We start from the raw sequence: 26813 nt of genomic DNA, 5'->3' as shown, positions 1-26813 counted from the left end.
CCCCCCTTCGCTCTAGGTCAATTTGAAGCATTTTAGAAATAGATCACACATTAAACATGAGGGTCCCTGAATCAACATTTCCACTCTTCCAAGCATGTTTTCTTCAGATCACACACAACACAAACACCAGCTTTCATCTCTGCTACATACCCTGCTCAGACTGTCTCTGCATGAGCCACGACCAGTGCCTCTGGGGAGCCCAGTTTGTTCACACACAGCAGCTCTGCTTTGCCATTCTCTGCACTTTATTTCCTAACAACCCTCCTTTTGCTCTAGGCAATGCCCCCCAGACTATAGCACCCAAATCTGGTTTAGAATTTTTTTATTCATGCAACGACTTACTAACGCAAGATTCTATAATTGAAATTCACTAAGTTCCTGACCCTTCTTTCATTTCTTTGCATACACTGGGATGTTGCCAAGTAACCTTTTTTTTTAAATATATCTTAGCTTAATTTCTTCTCTTATTCAGTAGTGTTTGCCCACTAAGTATTGGAAAGTGAGATACTGAAGGTTATTGTGTTCAGCCCATCAGTTTATCTTACTAAAAACAGTCCTTCAAAAGAAACTTAATAAAAGCAGTGTTATTGCCAGTCCTAAAGGCTCAAGTTTGCTTTCTACTTGCAGGTACAGTACAGGAAACACTAATGGAAGACTTGTCTTTATCACTGCATCTTGAGAGGACTGGCCTCTGCCTTTGTGAGATCACCTATCACAGTATGTATCATCATCTGTTCCTGTGGGGTCAACTCACCTCGGGTCCCAGCCACAAGGATAACAGCCTGGCATCTCTAAAAGCTCTGTAACTGTTACGTGCCCAATCCTCCCTGCCACCCAACAGGAAACAAAATAATTATTTCACCTCTGCCCACAACCAGTCTTTACCGAATCAGCACTCACACACACACACACACACACACACACACACACACAAATCTACCATTTTCTCTTAACAATGTGCATACAAGCAGCTGTGACAAAATTCCATCACCAACAACACTAATTCTTCTGATTTCTCAAGCTGACCGACAGCAACGCTTTATGGATTATCACCACATTTGAAAAAGAATGCTTATAGAAAGATACAGTTATACTCCAGCAATTTAAATGATTAAAACAACAGCCAGGAAATGAAAAGCAACCTAATAAGATATGGACTAATATCAAAATGAATGAGGCAGTTTAAGAGCCCCGTGCTGCCCTGCATCCCACCAGCCCCATGCCAGCAGCCTGCAACCAGTGCTGCCCAGGCTGCTGCTGGTACCACAGACACACGGAGGTTTGCACTGCTCTCCTCCAGCATATAGTAACTTTCACCAGTGTTTCACATTCTAAAAGCAGGTAATGACAGGAAGTTAAATAATTAAGCAACAACCCTCAACATTGACATTATCGAGGAGACTCTAATGGCAAGACAGAAGGGCTGAATTCCACAACTCACAGAGAAGGAAAACACCGGGTCTTTCACATGCATGAAGGGAAAGGTCATGATTTAGGACACCAAGCTACAGAACAAATGCATTAGCTGTGTATTTCGGCTCAGCCATACACTAGCTACTTAAAATGATGTCTTATAAATCAGAAGCATTAGCAAGTACCTCAGGGACAGCGAGGGCAGCGCAGCCCTCCAGGAGACATCGCTGCGGGGAGGACTACGCTGGGAACCTGTTTTCAAAGCAAACTCAGCGAAGACACTGGCACCACTTCTCTGGGAGAGAGACAAGTTTTGATTCCAAAGCATAATTCTGCATGGATGACTTCAAAAGCCAACACCACCGGGCTCTGATTTGGCTCCCTGGTCCCCTGGAAGGCCTGTGCCTCAGAGCTGAACCCGCGGCCTCTTTGCTTTCCCACTCTCTTGGGGTTTGAGGTATGCAGGCCCCAAATCCCTCCTACGGAACAATTCCCAAGAATCTAATTCATCCACGAAGATGAAATAAAAGCCTTAAACATTAAGCCAGGAAGAATTTCTAGTTCCTAAATCACAATAAATCACTCATAATGCAGCACCTTTAGTGGATAAAACACTCACAGATGCACAGACATCCCTCTCCTCACAGCCCTACAGCTCAACCCAGCAGTGCCACTGCTTACAGTCCACTATGAGCTGACTGGGTGCCACTGGCTTTGCTACAGGTGAACAAATCAGAGGACCATGTAACTCCACACTTTCCCAGACATACCAGACAGATGAATAAACAGAGACGTATGAGCCCACGTCCTTCCCAGATTTTGTCCCATCGCATGCTTTGTATGCAGAACAGGCTTCAGACAAGTATTTTCAAGTTGTAGTAACTATTTTACTGCATCGTTTGGGGAATGAGTAAATTGCTCAATATTTCAAACCGATCTTCTGATTTTGAAAGGGGAAAGATGGAAACTTTGATGAAGGGAAAGGTGGATTTGCTGACTGTATCCTCCAATGCAAGCTCCAATGGAAGGAAAGGTGACAAGGTTTTACAGAAGTTCAGTGCATCACATGCACATCCTGGCATCTCCAGTCAGAAACGTACGTGCATGCACAGACAGAGCTGATTTTGTGATACAACACGTGCTGAACGAAACTAAGCTAAATATTCATTTCCTCTCAATAAACACAATGAATGTCAAAACACAGTATTATGTGCTTGGCCACTGTCAGTCATAGATTGTTTAAATTATATGTATGAGTGCTTTTGTTAGCTTGACTCCATCTTCCAATATGGTCAAACACTGAGAAAACATCCTCTGACTAAAAGAAATGAGATGCAAAACACCTTTCAGCATTCTCACGGGTAAGTCTTGTTTGTACAAGCACACAAATCTAAGAGCAGACTGCCACAAAACAGTTTAAAAGTTACACCTTTGCTGGAAACATCTATGTACATGAGTCACCCCTCAAAACCTTAGAGAGAGCTCTGGAAACTAAAGCAGATGTCTGATATTCCTTTCAGAGATGTCATCAATTGTGACTTGGTGCAATATGAAAAGAAAAAAGTACATTTCCAAAGCCACATGAGGATCCAATGCACGCTTCAGCAGCTTACTGCTCATGTTTCCAACAATTAGAGCTGAAGGGAAACGATGGATCTTTTTATTACAGATTGGGGCTGGTTTACTTTTAGTGAGATTTATGAGATTAAACAGAAAAGGCTTACATTATCCACTGTCAGAATTTGGGCAAACTAAGAAAACCCTCTGCGTAAGAGCAAAGACACAAATGTGTATTTGCACAAATACATCTTCTCAGCCTGATATAAACCTCGACAAACAACGACTCCAAACTCTGTTGACCTCAAATGCTGGTCAGTAACAAAACCAGGAGGAGATAAAATTCAGATCTGCTATGGTGTGCTTGGGGTGCAAACAGCAGTCTGGTGTTTTTTTCTGAAGTGCTTATGATATTAATGGAAATTCAGAAACTGAATTACTTAAGTGCTTTTGAAAATCCCGTTAAACAACACTTTGCAGATAAAAATTTATTTTTGGTCAAGGAACTACTTTTCTAAAATTTGTGTATAAGTGGCTTCCCAAAGGTAACAAAAGCAAACCAAAACTCAAAAAATATCAACATCAGTATCGGCATCACTCTAAGGCTCAAAAGTTTGTGCTTTAAATAAAACAGTAAAACGCTATTTTTATACAAGTATGGTTTCAATTAGAAGTCATTAAGAAGAATTTTTCCCACATTCTTTTGTTGTTGGGTGACTGCAATAAATTGTACCCTCTGTACACCCTGCAAGAACTCAATTGCTGATGAATCTGAACATGCACTAGCAAGGAAGGTCAGTAAGTTGTCTGTGTAGAAGGCAAGTTTTTGTTTCCCTGCTATAAGGTCTACAAGCACCGACTCATTCAATGCATTCAGAAGGCATAATCTGGAATCCCAACCTCCACAAAGATACAAATTAGGATCCAATTTTAAGGACAATGGGATTTGAAAGATTCACATTTATATATCACAACAAGAGTGATGCTGAAATAAAGTGTATTATTTAAACAGCATGAGTCATAAAATGGAGTGGATTTACCTCTGGGGTGGAAAACACAGAGGTGGCTTTAGCCCTTGATGCAATGGTAAAATAGCTTTTCAAACAGTAATGCAAAAACCAAAATGAACCAGATGTCCAAGATGGAGTAAATTTAATTGGTTTTGCTCTACCTTAAGACATCAGAAATGCCATTTCTCTCACAAGCTCGGATGATTTTGGCCAGACGGACAGATGCATAAAACTACCACCATCATCTATAATTACAAAATTGTATTTAAAAAAAAAAAAAAAAAAAAAAAAAAAAAGACTTTTTTAATAAGATGAATTACTGCAGTATATACCCAGGTTTTGATGGTCATTCGTATTAGGAATGAAATCTGGAATATCCTAAAACGTACAGAACTCATAAGCAGAGATCTGGGAGGACTGAGGCTAGAGTGCTTGCAGAAAGCATTTGATGCTGGTTCTGATCTACTTATTTATTCCAATGAATACCAATGCTTGGTCTGAAGTATAGGAACTACCTGAAATTCTGCTGACACTCAGCTCAGGGATTATCCTTTAAACCACAGGTAAGTATACTGTGCAAGTAAGAAACTTCTCAAGCCTTCCCAGTCATTTTGCTTTCTGACCCGAAGGCAGAACCCTCCCTCTCCAATCCAGCCTCAATGAAATTAAGCCTTCCCTTAAATGCAATGCTAATCATGAGAATCTCTCTTCTGCTCTTCCTTGTAATTTCATTTCCATTGGGATGATGGAGCTGAGCCCAAAAAACCTGTTCAAAGGAAGGACAATTCATGCTGGGCAAGCATCACTGGTTCCCATTTTTAAGTTACTGCGTAACACAGAGTGCCTTCAGCATGCCTAGAAAATAGCTATCAACGTTAGTAACCTGTAAGCAAACTGCAAAAGTCAAACCAAAAGAAAAGAATTTTCTTCATCCTCCTCCAGGCCTGAGATATTACATTAAGGAAGTAAATTGGCAGACACTTACCTACAAAGTCCATCTGTGAATCTGAACCAGTACAAAAATGTGTCCCTACGAGGATGAATATTCCCTCTCTTGCAACTAGGCTTTAAAAATCTTTTTAAAGACTTCAGTAATAAAACGCTTCCACTTAAATCTGGGTATCTAACACCATATTCCTACTAAGGAAAAGTCTTCATAACAGCTATGCTGTCTTAAAAGGCTTTTTGCCACTTATAGTCATGTATATGAAGTACTTTGGCCCTTGTCAAATGTCTCAATTCCCAGATTCTCTTAAGTTTTAAGAATTCTTCTGCAGGGAAGACAATGCAATATAGACTGCAATTCAGCTCCCCTGAAGTCCTTTCTTCTCAACAGGACGAGAGGGGCGATTTAATAGCTAGCTTCTACCAACACCTATACAACCTCAAAGGACAAGCTCCCACTGAGCATCGTGGATGCCAAAAGCTGCACATACGCAATGGTTGACTGAGGTGACATAAGCTTTCATGTTACATGCTCACACAGCTGGCCCAACATTTCTCTCCTGCCGCTAATTCCACGGCTACAAATTCTGACACCAATCACTCATCTTAGTCTCAACTTCAACTCCAGATTTAGATCTTGGGACAGATCTGAACTAGCCTTAGAGAAAAGCATGTTTTTGGTGGGTTTTTTTTTTTTCCTCCCAAATAGGATGAAAACACCAGCATCAGGTTCTGCTCCTAAGTGTGCTCTCCAACTTTATGGTGCCTATACTGGAGACACAGGAACATGAAAAAGGACAAATTCTGCTTGACAGATTTTTGTACTTTTAACTATCCTCAACTTCCCAGGGCCATCGTCTTCATCACAGCTAACATCATCTTCCTGGCATACGTGTCTGAAATGAAACCCAACTGCAGGCAGAACTGGATTCAATCAAACAATACTGCAGCTCCTGGGTGAGCGCAACGGAGGGCTGTAGATACTAAAAGCAGGTTCTTTTCTTTTACTGTTCCAAACATTTTCCCAGCTAAAAAAGCTTATACCAGATAGCTCTGTCCCTCTTTTCTTCCTCTCCAGTATTAAACAACCTATGACAAGGAAACTGGAGGTCAAATAGTACACATTCCAGAATGTTTCAAGATGCAAACATTAGTATGAAGGAGAGAAAGCTTGGTAGATAAAAGTTGCCGCAGAGGGAGGGGAAAATAAAATCTCAAGTGTGCATGAGCAGAACACTGCATGAACGAACTTCAGCTGGAGGTCCTACAACTGCATGGTGCGTTCTTTCTTCCCCCTTTCCTTTTCAAACCTCACTCATTATTTAGAAATGCTTCTCAGGCAAGGCTACATGTCCTCGAACTCAGCAGCAATGCCTTCTTATGCAAAGCAAAAACAATTCTTACGGATAAAATCCAGCAGAGCATTTTTGTTTCTTCAGCTTCAGCACTGTAACTTGTCTATGGCACTTGTTTGTCACGTATCACATTTAAACAAGGAATACAGGGAGAAGAACTGCTGCATGTACCACCAGGAGTCTTCATCAATAATGTAGTTAACAAGCAAAGGTTTTGTGGGGAACCACAGTGTCACGGGTTATTTAAGAGCAATTTTTTTCAGCTTCTACTTTTATCATAGAAAAATAAGGAATTAAGTGTCCTCAGTGGGAATACTTGGACATCACATTTATCAGAATGCTTACTGACTTCTGCAGTTAGCAATTACATTCTGAGTTATACCATCTACTTGCAAAAGTGCACTCCTCTCCGCCCTCCAAAAAAAAAAATCACAAGTAAAAAGAAATTACAGTCAAGGCATAAATCTACCTTACGAATACTTTTAGAAAACTCAATTTAAAAATAATTTACTGTCACTTCTATGGCTGTAACAAAAGCAGGGGAATGAGGAAAGCACTACAGAATCACTCGGAATTCAGTATTTTCCTCGAGTCATTTCCAAAGCCAAATAAGCCGAAACAACTCCCTGTGTTGCTTCTACACCTGAATAGTTGGAAAGTTATTCTGCCTGACTCTGAGGCATTGTTAATTGAACAAACCTGCTTAGTAACTGCTCAATATGCAACTGAACACAAGACCTTGAAAACTTTGAAATCTTAACTACTTTCCAAACCCACATGCAGTGCAATACCAAATGTTGGTCCCTGTGGCATGTGCAGAAAGTGATTTCTACACCAAATCCAAAAAGCAAACGTTTAGTAGCTTTGAAATTTAGAGAAAGGATATCACCACGAAAATGGCCAGGAAGGAAGGAAACAGGCTGCACCACATAACGTTTTATGACACAGAATGAGATGTGACAATGTAAATTCACTTATGCAATTCAGTTGCAAGCAATGCAAATGCAATCTCACTGATTGCACTTTAAAACAGAAGAGGGAATTTCATTGCTTCAGCCATAGGATTGGCCACATTAAAAACTTCACTTCCAAACCACACGGAAACAATTAGAAGGCATCATTTCACACTAAGATGGGAATAACCTAGGTAGGTGTAACTCATGCGTGAACTGGATCACGGAACATTTCAGGTCACGCAGTCAGTTCGTACAAAAGGCCTCATGCACAGAAATGAGTTCCACCAGCCTTGTCACTAACAAGACAAAGACAGAGACATTTAGACCTTAGGCCCGCCAAACCATGAGCTTAAACAAAAATGCAAGAGCATCTTCTTCACTGTCTTACTTTATCTTCCGGATTCTTAAAGCTTGAGAATATGAGGAGGTATCCCTGAAGTAAAAAAGTGTGTGAATCTAAAGTACCATAGCTTTTCCTACATGAGTCCTGAGGGAGACCATTTATTAGGCACAGTTCTGTTTTCTGATTTAGCTTAAGCTCTTTCCTTAGAGAATATGAGCATCCACACCAAGAGAAATTCCAGAACAGCAGCTGCAGGACTGTCTTCCCTGTAGAAACTCCTAGAACCAGTCATCCTATGCGGTCACACTCCTTGCTTTCCATTTTTTATTGTCCTCTTAGCATTTATGAGAAAAAGACACACACACACACACGTATGTATTTTGGTTTTCAGGAAATCTCTGACTGCTTTAAAATCCACAATAAAACTGCAGAAGTAGTCAAAGGCAAACTGCATAACCTACGAAGTGCATCAGGGTGCAGTCACCATCAGCTATACTAAGGGCATTTCATTATGGTTTTTTGGGGGATTTTTTTTATACAGTCAAACCGATTTTTGATTGAACTAAGAGCAATAATAAAATTGTACCCACCTAACCATACATAGCAATTTCTGCTCAGCACGCAAATGAAATATTAGTTCTCTTGCCATTCTGGAGCAGGAAGAGATATCTTTAGGGACAGCCTATGACAGAATTCCATGACAGCTTTGCAAAGTTACAGGAAATTGCTAATAAAAAAATTAGTAATTAAAAAACTCTGTGAGTTTTCAGCAAAATAAATAAATAAATAAAGTATTACTAAACATTCTGTAAAAAGTAATTGACTAAAATTTTCCACCATCCCCGACAGCCTCAGAACGGGTGTTTTTCTAAGTAAGTTGCTCAAGGAGACAAAAGCATAAGGTGTTCAAATCTGGGAACAGCTGTCTTTTAACCACTTTCTCCCCTACATCTGGATTCATTTCTCCCCTTCCTCCCCCCTTCCTTTTTTTGGGGGGGTTTCTTTACATTTCTGTATTGTAGCGCAGCCACTGAAATCTCCAGTTGAACAGCACGAAGCGCCTGTGCTTACTGAAGTCACTGAAGTCAAAGTTCACAGTGACTGTAATGGTACAGGAATGTGAGCTTCTCTCTTCACATCAGTACTTTAACAGTCATACATATTAAACAAAATTGGCAGTTAGGGTTCTTAGTTCTCTGACTGAAGTGACTAATTTCCTGCAAGCCTTCTCCTCCTTCTCCCCTCCAAACTTTCTGGCAATCAAGAACAGACTTACAATCTGACTCACAACAAATACTGCCCCTGAGGGCAAAACTGGTGAGATACTTCAGCCTGTTCCAGAAATCCCTTCTGCAATTGATTATTCAACCCAATTCTACTCCACTGGTTTACCCTGACCTATCAAGTACTGAGCTCCCTCACCTGCTGCTGGCTGTGAAGATTTCAGAGTAACAACACCCTTAATGCGGGGCAACACCAGCTCTGGAATTAAGAGGCTCTGGTCAAGAGCTTCCAGCATGGCTTCATCTGAAGGCTGCTGCAGAAACCAAATGGTATCACACCCAGACCTTTCTCGTCCTCAGAAATGATATTTTCTTGTCCAAACCATCACAATCTCCCAAAGACCATTTCTCACAGCAGTAATAGCTCGCTGCTACGATCCCACACTTGTATGCCCTTCTAGGTGTGCCACCAGAAGAGCTGCAAACACAACTCCAATTACATGCCCTTTTTGTTGACCAGCTTGTGAGAGCAGCTGGCAACCACCCCATGCAGGTCAGTGATGAAGACATTCCCTATGCGCGCATCCACAAGCGCACGTACACAAAGCACGAACCATACGTCCCTTTGCCCTTGACCTTTGCTAAACAGCCATGCCCAGAGAACAGCCCGCACTGCAGAGTTGCCATTTAACTATTTCTTAGTAGGGGCAGCCTGCCAGATGCACCTTCAAGCCCAAGACTGCCCTACGTATGGGTATTTGCCTGGCAGCGCTCAGCTCCAATAGAACAACTGCTGGAAGGGAATCTAACCTCGCAGGAATTTAGCAAGTCCCCTGAGTGGCACGTGCCACTCACTCTGCAGTTCCCACCCTGGTGGCAAAAATGCAATTCCAGTCCAAGCACGATGGCTACACTTTGTATGTGCAGGGACAACTGCAGCGTGCTACAAAGGGAATTCAGCCTTGGGACATTCAGTATGGCCTGCCACGAGTTTAATAAGATGTCAAAGCTGCACACTGCAGATAACGCAACATGCAGCCTGTTCTGTACCTGGAAGTAAGCACAGGGAAGTGCTGCTGACTGCACGAACTACACTGTGATTTTCACACCACTAAGCAAAACAGAGTGAAGTGTTACCTCCTCCTGGATTCTCCCTGAAGGCTCCCAGCCCGTGATCCTCTCTTTCATGAGGCCCCACCAAGCTCTGAATCGCAGGAGGTGACCACTTCTGCCAGCAAACCTATTGAGATTATTGCCTTTGCAATTCATCCTTTTCACAGATCTGGTTAAGAATTCCAACGCAAAAAGATTAGAACGCACAAGCTCACATCTCAGCCCTCCTTAAAAGTCAGTCTGAAAAGTAGTTTGAGAAGTCATGGGCTGTTTTTCACATCACTAACTCAGGAAAAAAAGATCTTTTTTTTTTCTGTCCCATTAACTCAGAACTTACACTGTGACCCTACAGGCAGCCAGCTGGTCATGTCCTCTCTGATACTTCTTAGAACCAGGCACGTTTTCAGGCAAACCTCTACCCAGTCCTACTCTCAGTGCAGCTCTAACTGAAACCATTACCACAAGTGAAGGCTTCACATTCAGGAATCACAGCCCAGAAGAGAGCACTCACAGGACAGCTCAGCATACCCAGACCCGTACCTAGTTGTTCTCCTGTGCCTGCCTTGCCACCTTTAGGGACACGAGCACTGCCTGGATCTAGCCCTGGAAGCTGTGACCCCACCACCAACCAATTCAGCTCACTGGGCTGGCAAAAGAACCAGCATTAAGAGCACTTGGGCACAGCAGGAATGAGGGCTGGGAGCTGCTCCCCTCAGCAGAAGCAACATATTGAACTGACACAGTAATTTTCTGAAGTGTTAATCAATTGGTTTTTTCTTCCTACTGAGAGACAAATAGGAAACTCCTTGATCTAATGAGAATTTTCTCCATTTCCAGATGCAGTTTAATCTTGCATTGCATGTTCAAATGCTAGACAACTCATTTTGTTAGAGACAGTATTTGGCTTGGATAGGAAACAGACTTCCTAAACAGAACAATTAATAGCAAACAAAATGAATGAAAAAAGAAAGGCAATTAACTTCAACATAGCAAGATAACAGGAACTCTGACTGGAGTTTCTTCACTGTACTGTACTCCGTAACCCTTTTCACATGTTACTTTTCCAGCTTTCTCCACCCTAACCATTCATGCTCCACCTTTATCTTCTTTGAACTAAGCCGCGTCTTTATTCAGTCTCATGTATTTATCTGAACTTGAAAATCAGCAATGGCCTTATTGCACATGAAAAATGGCTGTACTCTGCTCAGCTCTGCAGCCTTCGCTTTTTGTTGTTTTCTTATGACCGCTTCATTTTCTCCTGGGGACACGCTGACGTGAACGCCACATTAACTGCCAACTCCACGAGGAGAACATTTCAATCAACCATCACAACCGAGAATCAGACCTTCAAGTCCCATGGCCAGCCGCTGCTTCATGCCCTTCCAGTCACCCTACAGCACGGTTATCACTGCCACTTCTTATCTTATCGCCATTTCAAACATTGTCTGCTATTGTCGGACAACAAGTCAGACCTGAACAATGATGTTAAATGCAGACTTCCTCCCACGGCAGTCTTGAACTCCTAATGAAACTGATCACTCCCTCGTGAGATAATGAACCACGGCGGGATTTCACAGGCTTTAAAAACAAAGTCAAAAGAAAGTCATGGGGAAGCAAGCTCCCAGCAAACTACCGAGGTATTGCTGCACACAGACATTCTGGGTGACAGTCAGCAGCAACGATACGTAAACAACACGTAAAAATACAGAAACAAACATACGTTGTGTTTTTCATTCCTTCCTGACTTATTAATAGCAGAAAGTAAGCAGAGTTGCCTTTTCCTCTGGTACACCCACTGAGGGAAAAAAAATTAAAATTGAAGGAGGTGCTTTTTTTTGGCTCCTAGATTTTAAAAGGCAGCTGAAGTGGCCGGAAGTCTTCCGGAGTAAAGAACTTGGTCTTCGATAATTTTGCTAAGAATTAGACAACCATGCATTAGAAAGTGATGTCAGAGAAAATTATTTCTGCAATGTTTTACCACAGTAAAAAGTCTGGTACACGTGAAACAGAGAACTAAAACCCTCAGCTCTGGAAGGAGCAAGACTTTTGCTTCCACAGTTCTCCTCCATCTAGTGCTTGCTGTCACAGCAAAGCTTTGTTACCAGTACAATCTGTCCTCGATTAGGTGGCTTTGTTTTCCCATCTTGCCCAAAGCTTCAGCTCAGCCTTAGGTGGGACAATGTTGGCTGTGCTCACTCAGCACCCCAGGGAAGCAGCCCCAGCTCCAAGAGGGCATTTCCTTTCAAGCCTGTGCCCCTGTTCATGTGCCCACTTGTAAGTCAGGCTGCTGGCTGCTCAGGAGATCAACATCGTGAGTGAAGGAAGCACTGAACCCACTAGGGGTGCAAAGAGGACACGTGCAAACGCTTCCCTAGCTTGGCTCCATCACTGTAGCTAGTGTTATGTGGCACTGGTCTTGTCTGTGCTTGTATTAAACTTCAGTACTTAAGCTAAACAAAAAAGGCAGAAATGTGATAGTAAAAAAAAAAAGTGTTCCACCCTTTTTAGAAATGTAGCTCAGTTTAAGAGTGCATTCTGCAACATCTTACTGCTTCTGCAAAGGTAACGAAGACTTCAACTCCAGTCTCAACCCCACTGAAGCTAGTGACAAAACTTCCCTGCACAGAAGTTGCATTTCACTATCTTGAAATATTCCCCCAGCAGTGATAACAAACTGGCCATTTGGACGCATACAGTGGAGCGTTCAGCTTTGTGAATGGGCACGTTAATGAAGTTCGACCTGCTACCATTTTATTTTCATAAATATTGAGGTCAAGTGCTGCAGCGCAGCATCACGGGAAGCTCAGGAGCATTCACTTCCTTACAAGTGCAGAGAGCAGGATGAGAAAGCAGGTAAAGCTGTGGATAGAGAGCCGTCTGCATGCTAACCCATGTAAAAATACAAGCGCTGTAGAACCTGAATGCCCTTCCCAGACACTGTGTCACTACTACAAGCTAGATTTTAAGTCAAATAGCGTATTAGCCAAAATAACAGCAATAAATAGCAAAACTGCAAGGCTTAGCATAAAAAAGAAACGCACTAATGGAGCATAGTGCAGCTTGTTCATACTATGTGCAGTCTAGAATCATGCATAATGTAACAGTGCAACTGCTAACAGCAGGCTCACAGAAGATAATTTACACTTGTTTTTTATGGACATGAGGAACCGATCTTTGAAGTTGTCCCTAATGAGATTCTGCTTGGCCCTAACAGCATCCTGAGAGAATGGTGCTGGTTTTCTCCCCTGCATCCGGTGCATATTTGTAATGCAGAGTACAGAGCTATTTAAATAGCGCATGTGGATCGGTGTCCCCCCATCCCATCTCAAATTAAGATTCTCACTGTGAGGGAAATACCTACTAATGTGCCTCACTTCAGCTTCAAGTCTTCTGGTGATTACAGGTCACCTTTGCTAATTACCAAAAGATACGTGGGGGTTAATGTTTGCTTTGTACAGCTGAACTCCTAACTTGCTTAAACTGCCAGGTCACTCTGTTATTACAAAAACACAGGCAGCAGCATTAGGAACACAAATAGAAGACCTTTTTTTTAGGTGTGCCATATGCAGTCATTGGTTTAATACTATACCCACCTGTTTTTAAACATCCTTTCATTAACGAGAGCTGCAAGAGCCACTGAACCAACATCACTAAAACCTCAGCTTGCAACTAGTGCCGTATCCATGATTACTTCTGCATCTAGGAGACGTGGTATGACTGCTGCAAGACAGCAATGGGTGAAACACATCGTGTTCCCAAAGAGGACAAGAACAGACCTTAACTCCAGTGTGCTCAAAGAACACACGCAGTCATACCTGATGTCACGTGCAGTAACAACCTTCCTATTGCACTGGACCAAAATGACTGCAGAAGTGAGATCAGCCTTTAGGAACGCCTGTTTAAGTGCTGCCTAATGCAACTCCTGGGCATGGCAGCTCCAAGCAGATACCTGCTGCAGCTAATATATAACATACTTCAGTTATGCCATAGGTGAGTCAACGTTTAACGCCCACTCTCTGCCCTTTTCTGCTTAGAAAACAGAGGGGAAAATCCATACATCCTTTGAAAGCACTTGTCAGCACTGCTCACACACTACAAATATACAGGATACTGTAAGATCAGGTGACTCACAGGACAGATACTGCAGGATACCCGATTTTCATTTAGAGCTTATTGGCTAATCCAACCCTAAACAGTGAGAAAATCTCCCACTGACTCTGCTTTAGCTCCTATAAAGATGTTCACATAACAAAGCCCATGACTGTAATGGGTGCTCTCTGAAGCAGCTGCAGTCTGAACAGGCATCTCCCTGGCAGCTGCACATCAGGTCCCTGGTACAGGTACAGGACAGTCATCTGTGGGGAAACTTATGTGGGAAGCTTGAAAGCAACTACAACAGCTCTGTGTGCATACGTGGAGAAAAATTAAGTATAATTATAAGGCTCAAAAGAGACTGATACTGACATTGTAGCAGTAATGTGTCATATGTTATTTCCAAACTGCATGCAAGAACAAGTTTGCCTTTAAGCACATATGCAGATGGTAAAATCCTAACAAATGAGATAGAGCTGCAGGTGCAAGGTGTGCCAGGAAGCACACTTCAGGCCAACATCTTACCTCTGGTTATTTCTGCATATCTGGGCTCCGTTCTCCACTTCTCATTTTCCATTTCCAATGCCTCCTGCTTACCACCATGCATTACTCACCTCCAGTACATTCTTCTCGAACTTTATTGGACAAGTGTCTGGACCCTAAAGAAACTGAATTGTCTTTTTTGGACTAGATATTCAGAAAACTGTCATTTCTTATATCAAATCTTCGACAGACCTTCACTTCATTTGTTTTTAATTGATTCATCTAATTAATCAAAAACACTACTATACGATACTACAATACAACTCAGTGTTTCAGTTTACAGATTTTAGCTTTACAGTGATTGAAATGATTCAAAAAGGTCCTTTCTGCAGAATGATGCTTTGAAAGCCTTTGAAGAGAACTGCTCACTCAAAATAATGCCTCATGCATATCACAGTATCAACTGATGGTATGAACAGATGACCAAGAAAGCCAGGTGATCCAAAGTTAACTTTCAATTTAAATTAACACCCCTCTTGCCTATCTTGACTGAATGCAAAGATATATAAAAGGAATGAAAAAAGAAAACCCTCCTAAACAAAGATCATTTCATTTCCTTGAAAGTTATGTCAGGATTTCCTCTCTTTTCTAGTTCACAGAAAACAAAGGCCTCACTTTCTTTATGTACAATTTAAAAACACCCCGCTTTCTTGAAGGTGTAGCATTTATGCTGACAGATAAGTAACAACAAACGATGAAAACCTCAAGAGCTAAAGGTCTTCATTTTGCTACTAGGATGAACCAGGTTCCAAGACAAATAGGATGCGTGGTCCTTCCACAAACTCAGCTGCAATGCAAAGCAGCCTAGCAGCACACCGTGTCAAAGGTCAGAGCGCAAAAACAAAAGCAAAAAACCACACTAACAAAAAACCATATACGACCCCTAGAGGATTATCATTACCAGGATGTCTGAAACTTGCATTGCAGGATTTGATCCGTGCAGCCTCATTATACTGGCAACAGTTCTAGCAGAGAAACCATAGAAGAAATCTCCACAAACACTTAAAATGCCATCAAAAAGATCCAAAAATGTAACACGAGCCATAATTCCCCCTCAGTGACCCAAAGCGTGTGTCCCAAGTGGAAATATGTTTAGTTCCAAGGTACAGAATAAAAAGAATTAATTCTGTTCTGCTATTATTATAAACATGCCTACCTTCCAGAGCTGCAAGCATTATTGTTTAGCAAACAAAAGACGATGGAAAATCAAACACGTCAAGAGAAACACAATCAAAATGAAAAATACTGATTTCAACAATTTTCAAGTAATTTCAAAGGTAATTCTTGAATTCTTTATAAAATGTTAATAGGTTTGTACTTACTTGCTTTAATTTATTCTCTACTTAACATCAGGGAGGAAAAGCAAATGCCTGGCTGAAGTTTACAAAACAAGCAAATCAAAGACAAAAATCCCTTTTTCTTTAGTATCATTTAATTATCATAACCTTGTGTGTACACTGTCAACAGCCAGAGGAAAGAAACTCCATCAAGAACCATAGCTTCAAACTGAAGAAACCACTCAATTTGGTAACTCCTAGAAACCAGCCCTGTCCCACTGGAAGCAGTAAGTGGCACTAATCACTGCGTTTACAAAGAGCACAGGACAGTGCTCCAATTGCTTAAATGTGCCATCCCACGTGAAATTACAATCCTGAACAATTCTCATTTTCCTGAAAACTACTGCTTCACCATTCACGGGAGAGAAAAAGAAGCCTTTGGTAATTCTAACCAAAAGCAAATGTGCTTTAAGAAACAAAGAAGCTTAGAGTAATTAAAAAGTAATGACTTTTTCCTTTGTGCTCTCCATAGAAAGTGAGCATGAGGGAAGATATACTGGGCTAGCACCTTTTCCTTTCCATAAACTGATACAATAGCTAAACATTGAGGAGTAATGTGCTGACCCCGGCGCTCCCAGTCACTACACTCAATTCCTTATACCAGAGAAATTGTAAACGTGGTAAATAGCCAGTCTCCTGGCTTACAGATACATCAGATCAAGTCCCTCTATCATACTCCTTCCCTCCCCCAGCCTCTCTCCATCTGCTCCCTCCTGGGAAGGCAGTGCTAGCTAATGGCCGTGTGCTTTTACCTCTAATGTGCTGATAGAAGTTAATGCCCGGTGCAGTAAGTGGGGACTCTGCTGCGAGGAAGCCTCCAGTCCTGAATTCGCCTCGTCAACATCTGCTGGAATCTTACTAGACCTATGTCAAGCAGCGTGCAGGGAATAGAGGCTCTCAGAATATGAAATCCAATATCTGGGACAAAAAGGCTTCTTCCAATAGACCACAGCACAATAATTAAGCAATCTTTAGGTGAAAGCAGGAGTTGCAATTTTCCTACTTGTCTCTCTACTGAGCATAATGATGTGTATCCAGAAAATATGCCTATTATAAAAACCAGGGGCAAACACTCCTCTGACAGCAGAGAGCACAGCAGGTGAGCTATCTGTTGGTTTTGTGATCTACAAGAGAAGAGATGGGCCACGCTTTTATTATTTCTTCAAGTAAATAATTGTACAGCTCACTGTATGATGCAGATTTAAAGAAATCTCCCTGCACCCATGAACTTCTGCTATAACTAAGCATGGCCTATTTTCTCAAGCTACACCCAAATGTTCTTAAGCAAACGTCCTCCAGTGCTCCTTTGGGAAGGAGACGCACTTGTCCTTTTGTTTCTCATTTTTTCTGTAGATAAGTCATGCTAGGCAACTGACTGTACAACTAGAGCCACCAACAGAAGACGCTCAACATCAGAAATGGAAACTCCAATGTACCTGTGCAACGTTTAGAACAAAAGTGACGTTCAACATTAACATCTGAAAACAGTTCTACATCAAACAGAAACAAGCAAGCTGCACGTGGTCATTTGACATACAACACAGACCTCTAAATCCACACTGTTTGCAGGGCTTTCCTTTCTCTTATTTATCTAACACGATAGTCAAACAAGGGTTTGTAAATAAAATGTGTTACAGGTAGGCACACACAGGCTTTGGGCTTGCAGTCGCCCTGCATCACAAGGAACAAACTCTCATCCCCTCTGACAGGCAGGCAGGCAGGCTTGTCCTTGTTCTGCTACTAGCAAAAAAAACTTGAGCCTGAAAAAAGGGATGGGTTTCCCCATGTGGTGCCTGCAAATTCTAGAAAGTATCAACTCCCTGTCTGGAAACCAGTTATATTCTAGAAGTTGTTTTGCATACCAGATCACACCTTCACCTTCCACGTGATGAAGGAAATCTGGAATCTGCTGCCTCCACAACATCCCTACTGTCCTAATATGTTAAATAAAGAAGCAGTGTGTTCTCAGTGACTATTATAGTGATACAGCTTCACCCAACGGGCTGTGTTCTTCCATTCTGACCACTAGGGCTAACTGCACGAGGCCATACATGATACCTGGGGTCTGACCAACACGCTGATGGGTCTGTGGGAAGTGTGGGTCAGCCTGTTCCTGCCAGCACGGCTCTATCACCAAGTTAAACCAGCTGTGGCTTCCATCTGAGGACAATGTAAGATGAAAATAGAGTAATCAGCAGAGAAAAGGTGACAAAACATTATTTTACTCCTGTCCTACATTTGTTATAATAATAATATTGGCACTTTTAGACCATCAGTCTTCCAGAGATGCCTAAATATTTTTAAAGCTAGGTTGGCATTGTTCCTTCTAACAGTGACAAAAAGAAAGGTCAGAAACTTAATCAATTCTTCAAGAGAGATTAGCACAATATGACTACACTGTATAAACGCAATATAAGGGGACTAAGTTTGAGCTTTAATTACAGGGCTGCAATCTCTGAGCCATATATCACCACTGTACAAACGTTTCACTTCCAGCATGCTCCACTCAAGCATCTCAGAAGGCTTTAGATATAATTAAAGTGTACCCTCATTAAAAAAAGCTCTCATTTTACATTTGAAATCTAAACTGAAAACATATTTTATGCTTAGATTTTGCAAAGTACACAATTTAAAATCATTAAGATAAATAGAAATCTTCCATTATTTAGACCCACAGAGACACATGCACAGATATTTTCTTAATGACAATTGCAGCTCAGCTTTCATTGTTCTATTGCACAAGAATGAGAAAAAGCAGTCTGTTAGTGGCCCTCTTCTTAAGGGGAGACTCTCGATCCTGGGACAGCTGTAAGGATTCTCACCTCCAGCTGTCCTCCCCTCCTTTCTGCTGGAATCCCCCTTCCCATGGGCAGCTCAGCTGCTCTGGAGGCAGCTGAATGGTTGCTGCTGGCTGCTTAGCGGGAGTAGAAAAACAGGTTTGTTTTGTGTAACTCGTGGTGTGGTGGAACTGCTGCATTTCAGCAGCCATGCTTGCCTCAGAGATAGCAGAGGGACGGGAGTTCAGACTGCAGAAGGTGAGCAGAAGCCCTCAGTGAACATCACCTGAGACAGAAGGAAGGCTCAAGTTTGAACTTCTGCTGTTCAATGTACTCCTGTTCCTATGTACTTCAATGTAATTTACTTGGTTTGGGTTGTACTGGTTGTATTTTTTTTATTATTATTTCTGTAGTGAAGGAGTGAAAGCAACTAAGATGCTCACGAGCTCCATCTGCTCTTCTAAGAAATGTTGTTTAATTGACAGAGCAACACCTGACACCAAAGCTGTGACTGTTCAGCACCATCAGTACCACCTGAAATGCCTCATCCAGTCACAGCTACCCAGCTTACTCTCAATTTCTGTATTCTCTCAACCAAAATTCCTCAATGTACGAACACCTCTATTCTCTAAATGTCAAGTGAGTCCATATTCTACCACTGCCAATCTTTCTCCTTCTCCCTAAATATCATACATCTTACATGAAGCTCAAGTACAGAATGTTACAAATCAAATGCACGAATTTCCCACTAATCTCACCCATTATGTGCAGGATGGCTTCCCTGAAAGAAAAAATACACCAGACATTTTGTCAAAGTGAGAAGCCTAACAAGATCTTTGGGTCTCAAGGATTTAAGGCTTTATCAGAGTTAAATGTTCTTTCTTCTGAGTATACAACTGCATTTTTATGTTACCATTATTAATATAGATTCACTTTTACACACACTCATACACATATATGTATAGTTGGATAAAGTACATAAAGTTCTACTTATATAAAACTCAATGTTTATAATCTATTTTAAAATAAGAATATTCACATGGGGAATTACTCTAGTACAGAAAAGGCAGTAAAATTATATAGTTGCAGATCATTCATTGTATCTCCAGGTGTGCATAAACTCATTAGAAGATTTTCTCTTGCACTGAAACCTCTTCTCTTTCTTACTTCACTAGTCCTGCATTTAAAAGACACCAGAGTTCTGCTGTGTACCCCCAGCATGCTAAAAGCCAGCTACCCAGCCACTTTGGTGAGGGCTAAGGAAAGCTGATGAGCATGATCACCGCTCCTCTGGATGGACCACGGGCTGCCAGCTCCTCCTCATGTGCTGATGCTGCCCCAGGGCTGCATCCTATGGCTGCTCACCTGCATTGCTGGCACCACTGGCCGCAGCCTCATGCACAACGTATCAAGGGTCTCAACAAACTTACACACCTTTTGTTTTCTTTCTAAACCTCATTACTAGAAAGAGCACCTTCCTGCTCTTTAAAGCCTCCCAGCCCTCAGATGAGTCTCATACTAAAGTCCCCTCAATCCATAGTGCTGCAGAACAGAGGGGGCAGCACTGCAACAAAGAAGCAATCGCCTCTGGAAATCGTAATTCCGAACAAAATGCTACAATTTGCAGAAGAATTATCATCATTAAGAAGCAAATATATGCACATCATCATCATTTTGCAGCTGCCCTTTAAAACAGGGAACTAAGGCGGTGTAGTCAATTAAAAGTAAGCAAAGATAAATACTCCATGTACAGAACATTCAAATGCAAACATTCAATAACATCTTCAGAAAATGGGTGAGACCTAAGGGTTTCATTGCCTCGAGATGTCCAATAACTCAGCACTCTATCCCTTTATCCAAAATAACCTTACAGTGAAAACTGTCCACCTGCTCAAACATTAATTAGCGGAGAAATAGCACCAAGATTGAACAAAGTCATGGAATCCATACCACACAACATCGAAGCAACGGACAAAACTGCTATCAGTCAGCCTAAGCGAAGGGAGTTTTGATGCCCCGTTATTTGCCTGATGGAACACTTACATGGGTACACTAAGAAGCACTGGAGTAAAAACATGTAAAGACAATTAACGACAACTGCATCCATGATGATCAAACTACGTAACACTGCTATGTGAAAGGCACAAAATAAAAGCAGGGGAAAAAAAAATAAAGCCTCAGGGAGCAGGAAGTACTTAAAGAAGTAATTCTAGTACTTCTTTAAACATCATCTTTGCACTGGTGAAATTCCAAGGGCTCTTAATTTACTCCATGTGAGGTGAGAATCCGGCCCGATGAATACCACAAACAGAAATGGCTCGATATGGGCCAAGAATACAGCTCTCAACTTTCCACATGAAGATGCATATGCATAAAGAAATAACTAATTTACAAATTAGTTCCTCTGGGGAAGAGCAACGTCCTGAAACTGCGTCCAGCCGCTGATGGATGGTATGCAGCAGGGCCCTGGAGCAACAGATTGCCCAGCTACTCACACACGTCATAACGCTCAGTTTCTGTGTTACTTTGCAAATTACTCAGCAGCCCACAGTTTTTTAATATTAACTTTTCACTAAAAAAAAAAAAAAAAAAAAAAAAAAAAACCTCCTCAAACACCATCTTTAAATAAAAATGCATGCAGACAGCGAAACAGAAAAGCAGAACTGCAAAACCTCATGTAACAACCCTGACAGCTGCAGCAGCGGGGCACTATCAAAGACGACAGCATAAAAATTAATCACTGTTTCCTTGTTAATGTTGCTTCTATCAGTTTTCTGTTCAGGACTTCTTGCATGAAGACACAGTTTCAGAAACGTGCACAGTGCTTCCATTAAAAACATTGGGTTGACAAATAAGGAAATAAAGCCCCCTTCTGAAGTTACAATATGCTCGAATTCCCTTCTCCTGCCATCCACGAAATTACCCACAGCCTTTGTCACATCTTCACTCCTCACTCTGCTCTGTCCGTAGCTCCTGGCACTTATTAGGATCCTATCACCTTTTCCTCATCAGGTTTTCCAAAACCCATCACTTGCTATCAACTACAGCTCAAACTCATCCCTTGTGCTGCAATGCTGTATCTGTGTTCTGCTGTAACTTTCTCAAACTAATCTTCTCCCAATTTTTTTTTTTTTTAATTCTGATCCCCCTTTCCATATGACACATCCATAGATGAATTTAAGAATGCTGCAGTCTTTCAGCTATTTGTCTTTTAAATACTGTCACTATGACATAGCCTATTGTGTCAGTATTTCTGTCAAGTTTATGATGTCTCCAAAAAAGTGAAGTATCTTCGGATATCTGTCAGTCAGCACCATTTAAGATATGCACAAGTTATTAGGGGAGCACAATTATTTGCGCACATTTGAAACAAAGGATGAATAATTCTTCATAAGAGAAGAATAGTTCTTAAGACACTGAACACTAGCTGTCGTTGGTTCTAAAATCAGCTCCCATTCAAACCAGTCGGTTAGCAAGGACTCTTTAAAACTGCTTTCCAAATCTCTATTGTTTGTCCTGAGTTCACGCTCAGTGTCAGTCAGCAGCGCGGTCTGGAGTGCAAAACTTGCAAAACAGAAATTTGCTGACAAAAGATCTGAACAGCGAATAAGAAATGGAAACGCAGGCTGAAGCAGAATTACAGCATCGCTGCAGAAATAAACCAAAAGTAACTGACAAAAACGCCAACGGTCACGAACACGGCAGCCACTCCAGCATCCTTCCTCAGCAAGTTGCTTTACAGAAGATGGGAACCACATGAAATCCTATTAGAAGGTGCTGAACTCTCGCATTGTGTCCCTTCCGGTAGGCTTCTACATAACAAAATACAACCAAGTAGCCTACAACTTTTTCACTCTTATTATGCAAAATCCTTATCAGCTTCAATAGCATGACATCACCCCGAATCCTGACTCACAATGGCAGAGAGCAGGTCAAGAGATGTCCTCTTTGTTTTAGTTTCAAGTGCTTTTCAGTCTATTAGCCTTGAAAGAAAAATAACCTTAACAGAGCTAACCGATAAAGATCAGACCAGCCCGAACAATGGGAAGGAAATTGAGAGTTAAGGCGACGCTGGGTTGAGAAACGCAGCCGCGGTGCCGAGCTTCGGCCGGCCGCGGTCAGGCCGTGCCCGCCGCTCCGAGCAGCGCTGCGACCCGTCGTGGCTCCGCTTAGCGCTACGCGGCGGCGTGCGGCACGCGATCCCCACAGCCGCGAGGACAAAGGATGCGGTGACCGGGGGGAGGGGGACAATTAGTCCCAATTAGACCTATTTCGCAAGGAGCGGGAGGCCCGCTGGAAGGGAGCTTGGATTTTAAAGGCACGGGTGCCTCGGGCAGGTAGCAGGGCGAGCGGCGCAGAGGCGGGTCTGCGGGGACGGACGGACGGACGGACAGACAGACATCGGCAATACTTACATGTGCACGTGTGGAGGCTGGAACCTGCTCTGGTTGATGTTGTAGTGCGTGAAGGCCTGCGTCGGGTTGGAGCTGTACTCATCCACCGTTATGGTAACTTTGCCTTGTGAAGGAATTCCATGAGCCATCCTTCCTCCTTATGCACATGAGCAACTCACAGCTTCCCAAGGCCGAGAGCAGGGCAGGGCATCGTGTTCCTGGCAGCTCCCCAGGCCGAGCAGCTCCTCGCCAGCAGCCCCGAGCTGTGAGGAAACAGCACATGCTCAGCTGTGGGGAGATGGAGGCACGCACGGACACATCGCTCCCACCTCTCCACGTTTCCAGACAGAGATCTCCCTTCCCCGTCCCCCCGTTCCCCCGTTCCCCCCCTCCCCCCGCTGCTGTACCCCTCGCTGTACCCCTCGTTGCTACCCACAGCTGTGCTCACCACATGAACACCATCATCACTACGTGGGCTGGGAGCATGGATGCTTAAGAACGGGTTGTATTTTCCGGAGAACAAACTGTGTGGAAAGCCCCAGCTAAGCACTCCACACTTAAAATTCTTTGTTTTGAGTGACGCCTAATTGCAAACATGAAAACTAACAAGCAGACTGTTTTCCTGAAGGACACGAATTGTTCCTGGGGCTTCACAGAAGGAGCCATAGCTGAGGGACTGCAGGAAGCAGACACCAGGCAGAAAGTCCTACAGTTATGAAGCAAAAAACGCACACAAATACCTTTGAAACGATGTATGCATCTGCCTGGAAGAAGGCTAGCATATAGAGAACCCTAACAAAATACCCACATTACGGTCCAGTAGCACTGAAACTGGTTTGGATTCATCAGCAGGCAGTAATGATTTATCGGATAGATTTAAGTGCAATTTCATGCGTAAATATTTCTGCCTGAGATGAAAGAAATGTTTTTCTTCACTATGCGTGTCCTTATCTTTCTCATCTTCAAAGTGCTCTTAGATACGTTTTTGCACTAAGGCTGGAAGCATCCTGTGACACGAGAATGAGGAGAAAGCCACAAATTTCCCAAATCCTATCTCCGCTGAGTTTCCCCTCCGCTCCCCCCAGAACCAGAGCCTCAGTTTCCTGCACCAATAAGCTCAGGATGCCCCACGGCCCGCCTGCCTTCAGAAGGACTTTGGGAAAATTGCTCAGCGGATTTCTGCAGAATACTTTCAAGATGAGCAACTCTTCAAAGCACTGTTGCAGAGCTTCAGCTGGGGCACACTACCAGAGCTGCAGCACTTCAGTGAAATGCTGATACCCCGTAGCAGCTGACTTACTCTTCAGTTTCTACACACACCGGTGTGTAATTTACAGAACCAGCAAGAGATAAGAAAGAGGAGACTTCCAACACCCGAGCATCAAACTGAGCAATGTTTTTTCCAGTGTGATATTCTCGACTTCTCTTAGCTTCCAGGCCAAAACGTGTTTGCCACGTGTAACGTTTGGAACCTTTGATTTGCATTCAAAATATATTTTGAATACAAAGACTCATTTCCAGTTTGGCATGAAGTACGACAAAACTGCCCTGCAAATGGCAGATGGCCTGCTATAGGCCATTTATTTTATTATTTTACAACCTCAGGCCTACGTAGGCTTCCATATGTTAGCTGGGTTAAGACATTCGGCAACCTCCATTCCAGTAATTGGGTTCTATTCCTCATCTCCTTCATTGCTTAGAGAGAGGAAAAAAAAAAAAAAAAAAAAAAAAAGGCCAGATGAAACTAAACCATAAAGTTCCTATTTAAATAGAGCAATCAGTGAGACAGTACTCCCCAGAAGCTGAGGTTATGCTCTGCTCTTTGCATTAACCCCCTCTCCCAAGGATAAGCAGAAGAGTTTTAGGGGTAAAAATCAGCAAGGTGAGCTTTATTAGGCCAAATCTTTGCTATGTTTTAAGATAATGCAACGACTGCTTAAATGGTTACCATCCCGAGTTTGCAGCTGTTTCCTTAATTTCCCTTACAATTATATTTCGGTGTTATTTTGCATAACAGTATAAAAAAAAAAAAAAAACACCTGCTTCAAATTGCAGCCCTGTTCCAAGAACTGTAATTCTTTTGAGATACAAACTACAAAGTGCTCGCAACACAGGACTGCATAATTGCCCTGCACTGAAAAGTAAATACAAATGAAAACATCTTCCTGTTGGAAAAATGACTGTCATTAACAAGCAGGCTCCCCATCCAGGCCCCGAGGAAAAAGACCAAGTTTTGCTTTTCGCAGCAAGAACTTCAGCGTTTGCATAAATTAAGTCGAGTGAAAATTACATGTCTAATGTTATTTTTTTTTGCAATTAAAAGCTACCATACAAAACACGCCAAACCAGTAGAAAACATGCTTGGATATTTAGAAAAGCTAATTCACAGTGTTTGAGGTAATCTAGCATAAGAAAGGTCAGGGCATTACATTCCATATTATAGTTTGCTCACAGAAAAAAAAAAAATCCAATTTGTTCACGAGAGGGAATTGTACATAAAGACAATAAGCATTTTTATAAAGTTCATAATAATCTACATTGCTGAAAAATTACAACAAGCTGATGTAAAACAAATGATTAAGGGGTACTTGAATAGCTGCATTAAATACTTCAAAATTGACTTTCAGAATGATTTTAAGCATAGGAGCTACAATTGCTTCCCACTGCACTAGCCTTGAATGTTGAGAATGAACTCCAGTGCTTAAATTAACAAAAAGCCGAGGAGCATCCTTGGGAAATGAAACCCAGCAGACACCGCCGGGCTGGAGAAGCACCTCTCACCTACTGCCAGTGCCCAACTGGGTGCTTATTTAACGGAGACCTCGCAAAAAAAAACAAAACAAAAAAAAAAAAAACCTAAACCACCACCACCGAGGAGGAGCTCAGCACTCCTGCTCTTTAAAAACACGTTCATCTGGAGCCTAAGCCGTCCGTCTTCTTCTTTCATTTAAGGCTACTTTGAGTCCCTCCCGTTTTTTCTCTAAACGTACTCACTCTCCGAAGATTACAGGCAGGAGATGAGGACAAAATAACAGAAGTTGCATTATCTCCCTTATCCGTGAAGGGACTCCGCTCCGCCCGCGCCCTACGGCAGTTCCTAGGAGAGGCGCTGCCGCAGGTGCAGCCCGGCACGGAGCACAGCCTTACAGCCGTACAGCCGCAGCCCAGGAGCAGCGCAGCCCGGCCGGCTGTGCGCACCGCCACGGAGCCGCACTGTGCAGAGCCGGGCACCGCCGCGCCCCAAACCGCCGGGAGCCTCCTAGCATAGGAGCTCTGGCACGAGCCGACATGCGGCTTCTTTCAAACCGAACGCGCCACCGAAGTATCAGAAAACTAGCACGGATAAGTCATGAAACCACGGCGCTGCGCTGAACGGAGAACTGCGCGGAGAAGCTCTAGGCACGCACACGCACGTCGGTGCATAAAAAACCCGCGCTTCCCTCAAATATAAACGCTGACGCTCCCTGACTTCAATTGCAGAAAGCGTCCCATCGGCCGGCACCGCACGGCACCGCTTCCCGACGCGGCCCCGGCCCCGCGCCTTCCCCTGCCGCTCGTTACCGCTCGCTCCGACGACGGCTTCGCGGAACGACTCCGGGCTCCTTTCGAGCCGCGTCCACGCGCCGCCGAACACAGGAGGGCCAAAGCCGCCGGCAGCCCGCGACCGGACCCCGGCCGCCCACCTCCGCCCGCCGCCGGCTCCCGGGCCGCCCCGGCCGCGGCCCCGCGGGGCGCCGGGCTCGTCACCCCCCCCC

At 42.9% G+C, this 26813-nt stretch overlaps 1 protein-coding gene across 2 annotated transcripts in view; it reads right to left on the bottom strand.

Annotated features, from left to right (window-relative positions):
- MPPED2 (metallophosphoesterase domain containing 2) overlaps positions 1-26674 on the bottom strand; it is a 90149-nt gene extending 63475 nt beyond the window's left edge. The window contains exons 1-2 of one of the 2 annotated variants that reach the window (XM_042837337.1): positions 26620-26674; positions 23080-23321 (exon numbers count right to left, since the gene is read on the bottom strand). In XM_042837337.1, the coding sequence (XP_042693271.1) occupies positions 23080-23207 (128 nt within the window). In that variant the 5' untranslated portion in view covers positions 23208-23321; positions 26620-26674. Of the gene's footprint in view, positions 1-23079; positions 23411-26619 lie in introns of those variants that run through there. The other variant, XM_042837336.1, reaches the window with a different exon arrangement.
- Between the last annotated feature and the right edge of the window lie 139 nt (positions 26675-26813).

Source organism: Centrocercus urophasianus, unplaced genomic scaffold (genome assembly GCF_019232065.1).
Source record: "Centrocercus urophasianus isolate 14NV4802_14NV808 unplaced genomic scaffold, USGS_Curo_1.0 seq_7, whole genome shotgun sequence".
Classification (NCBI taxonomy): Eukaryota; Metazoa; Chordata; class Aves; order Galliformes; family Phasianidae; genus Centrocercus; species Centrocercus urophasianus.
Note: the sequence above shows the minus strand (reverse complement) of the source record. Positions and strands in the feature narration are given on the sequence as shown.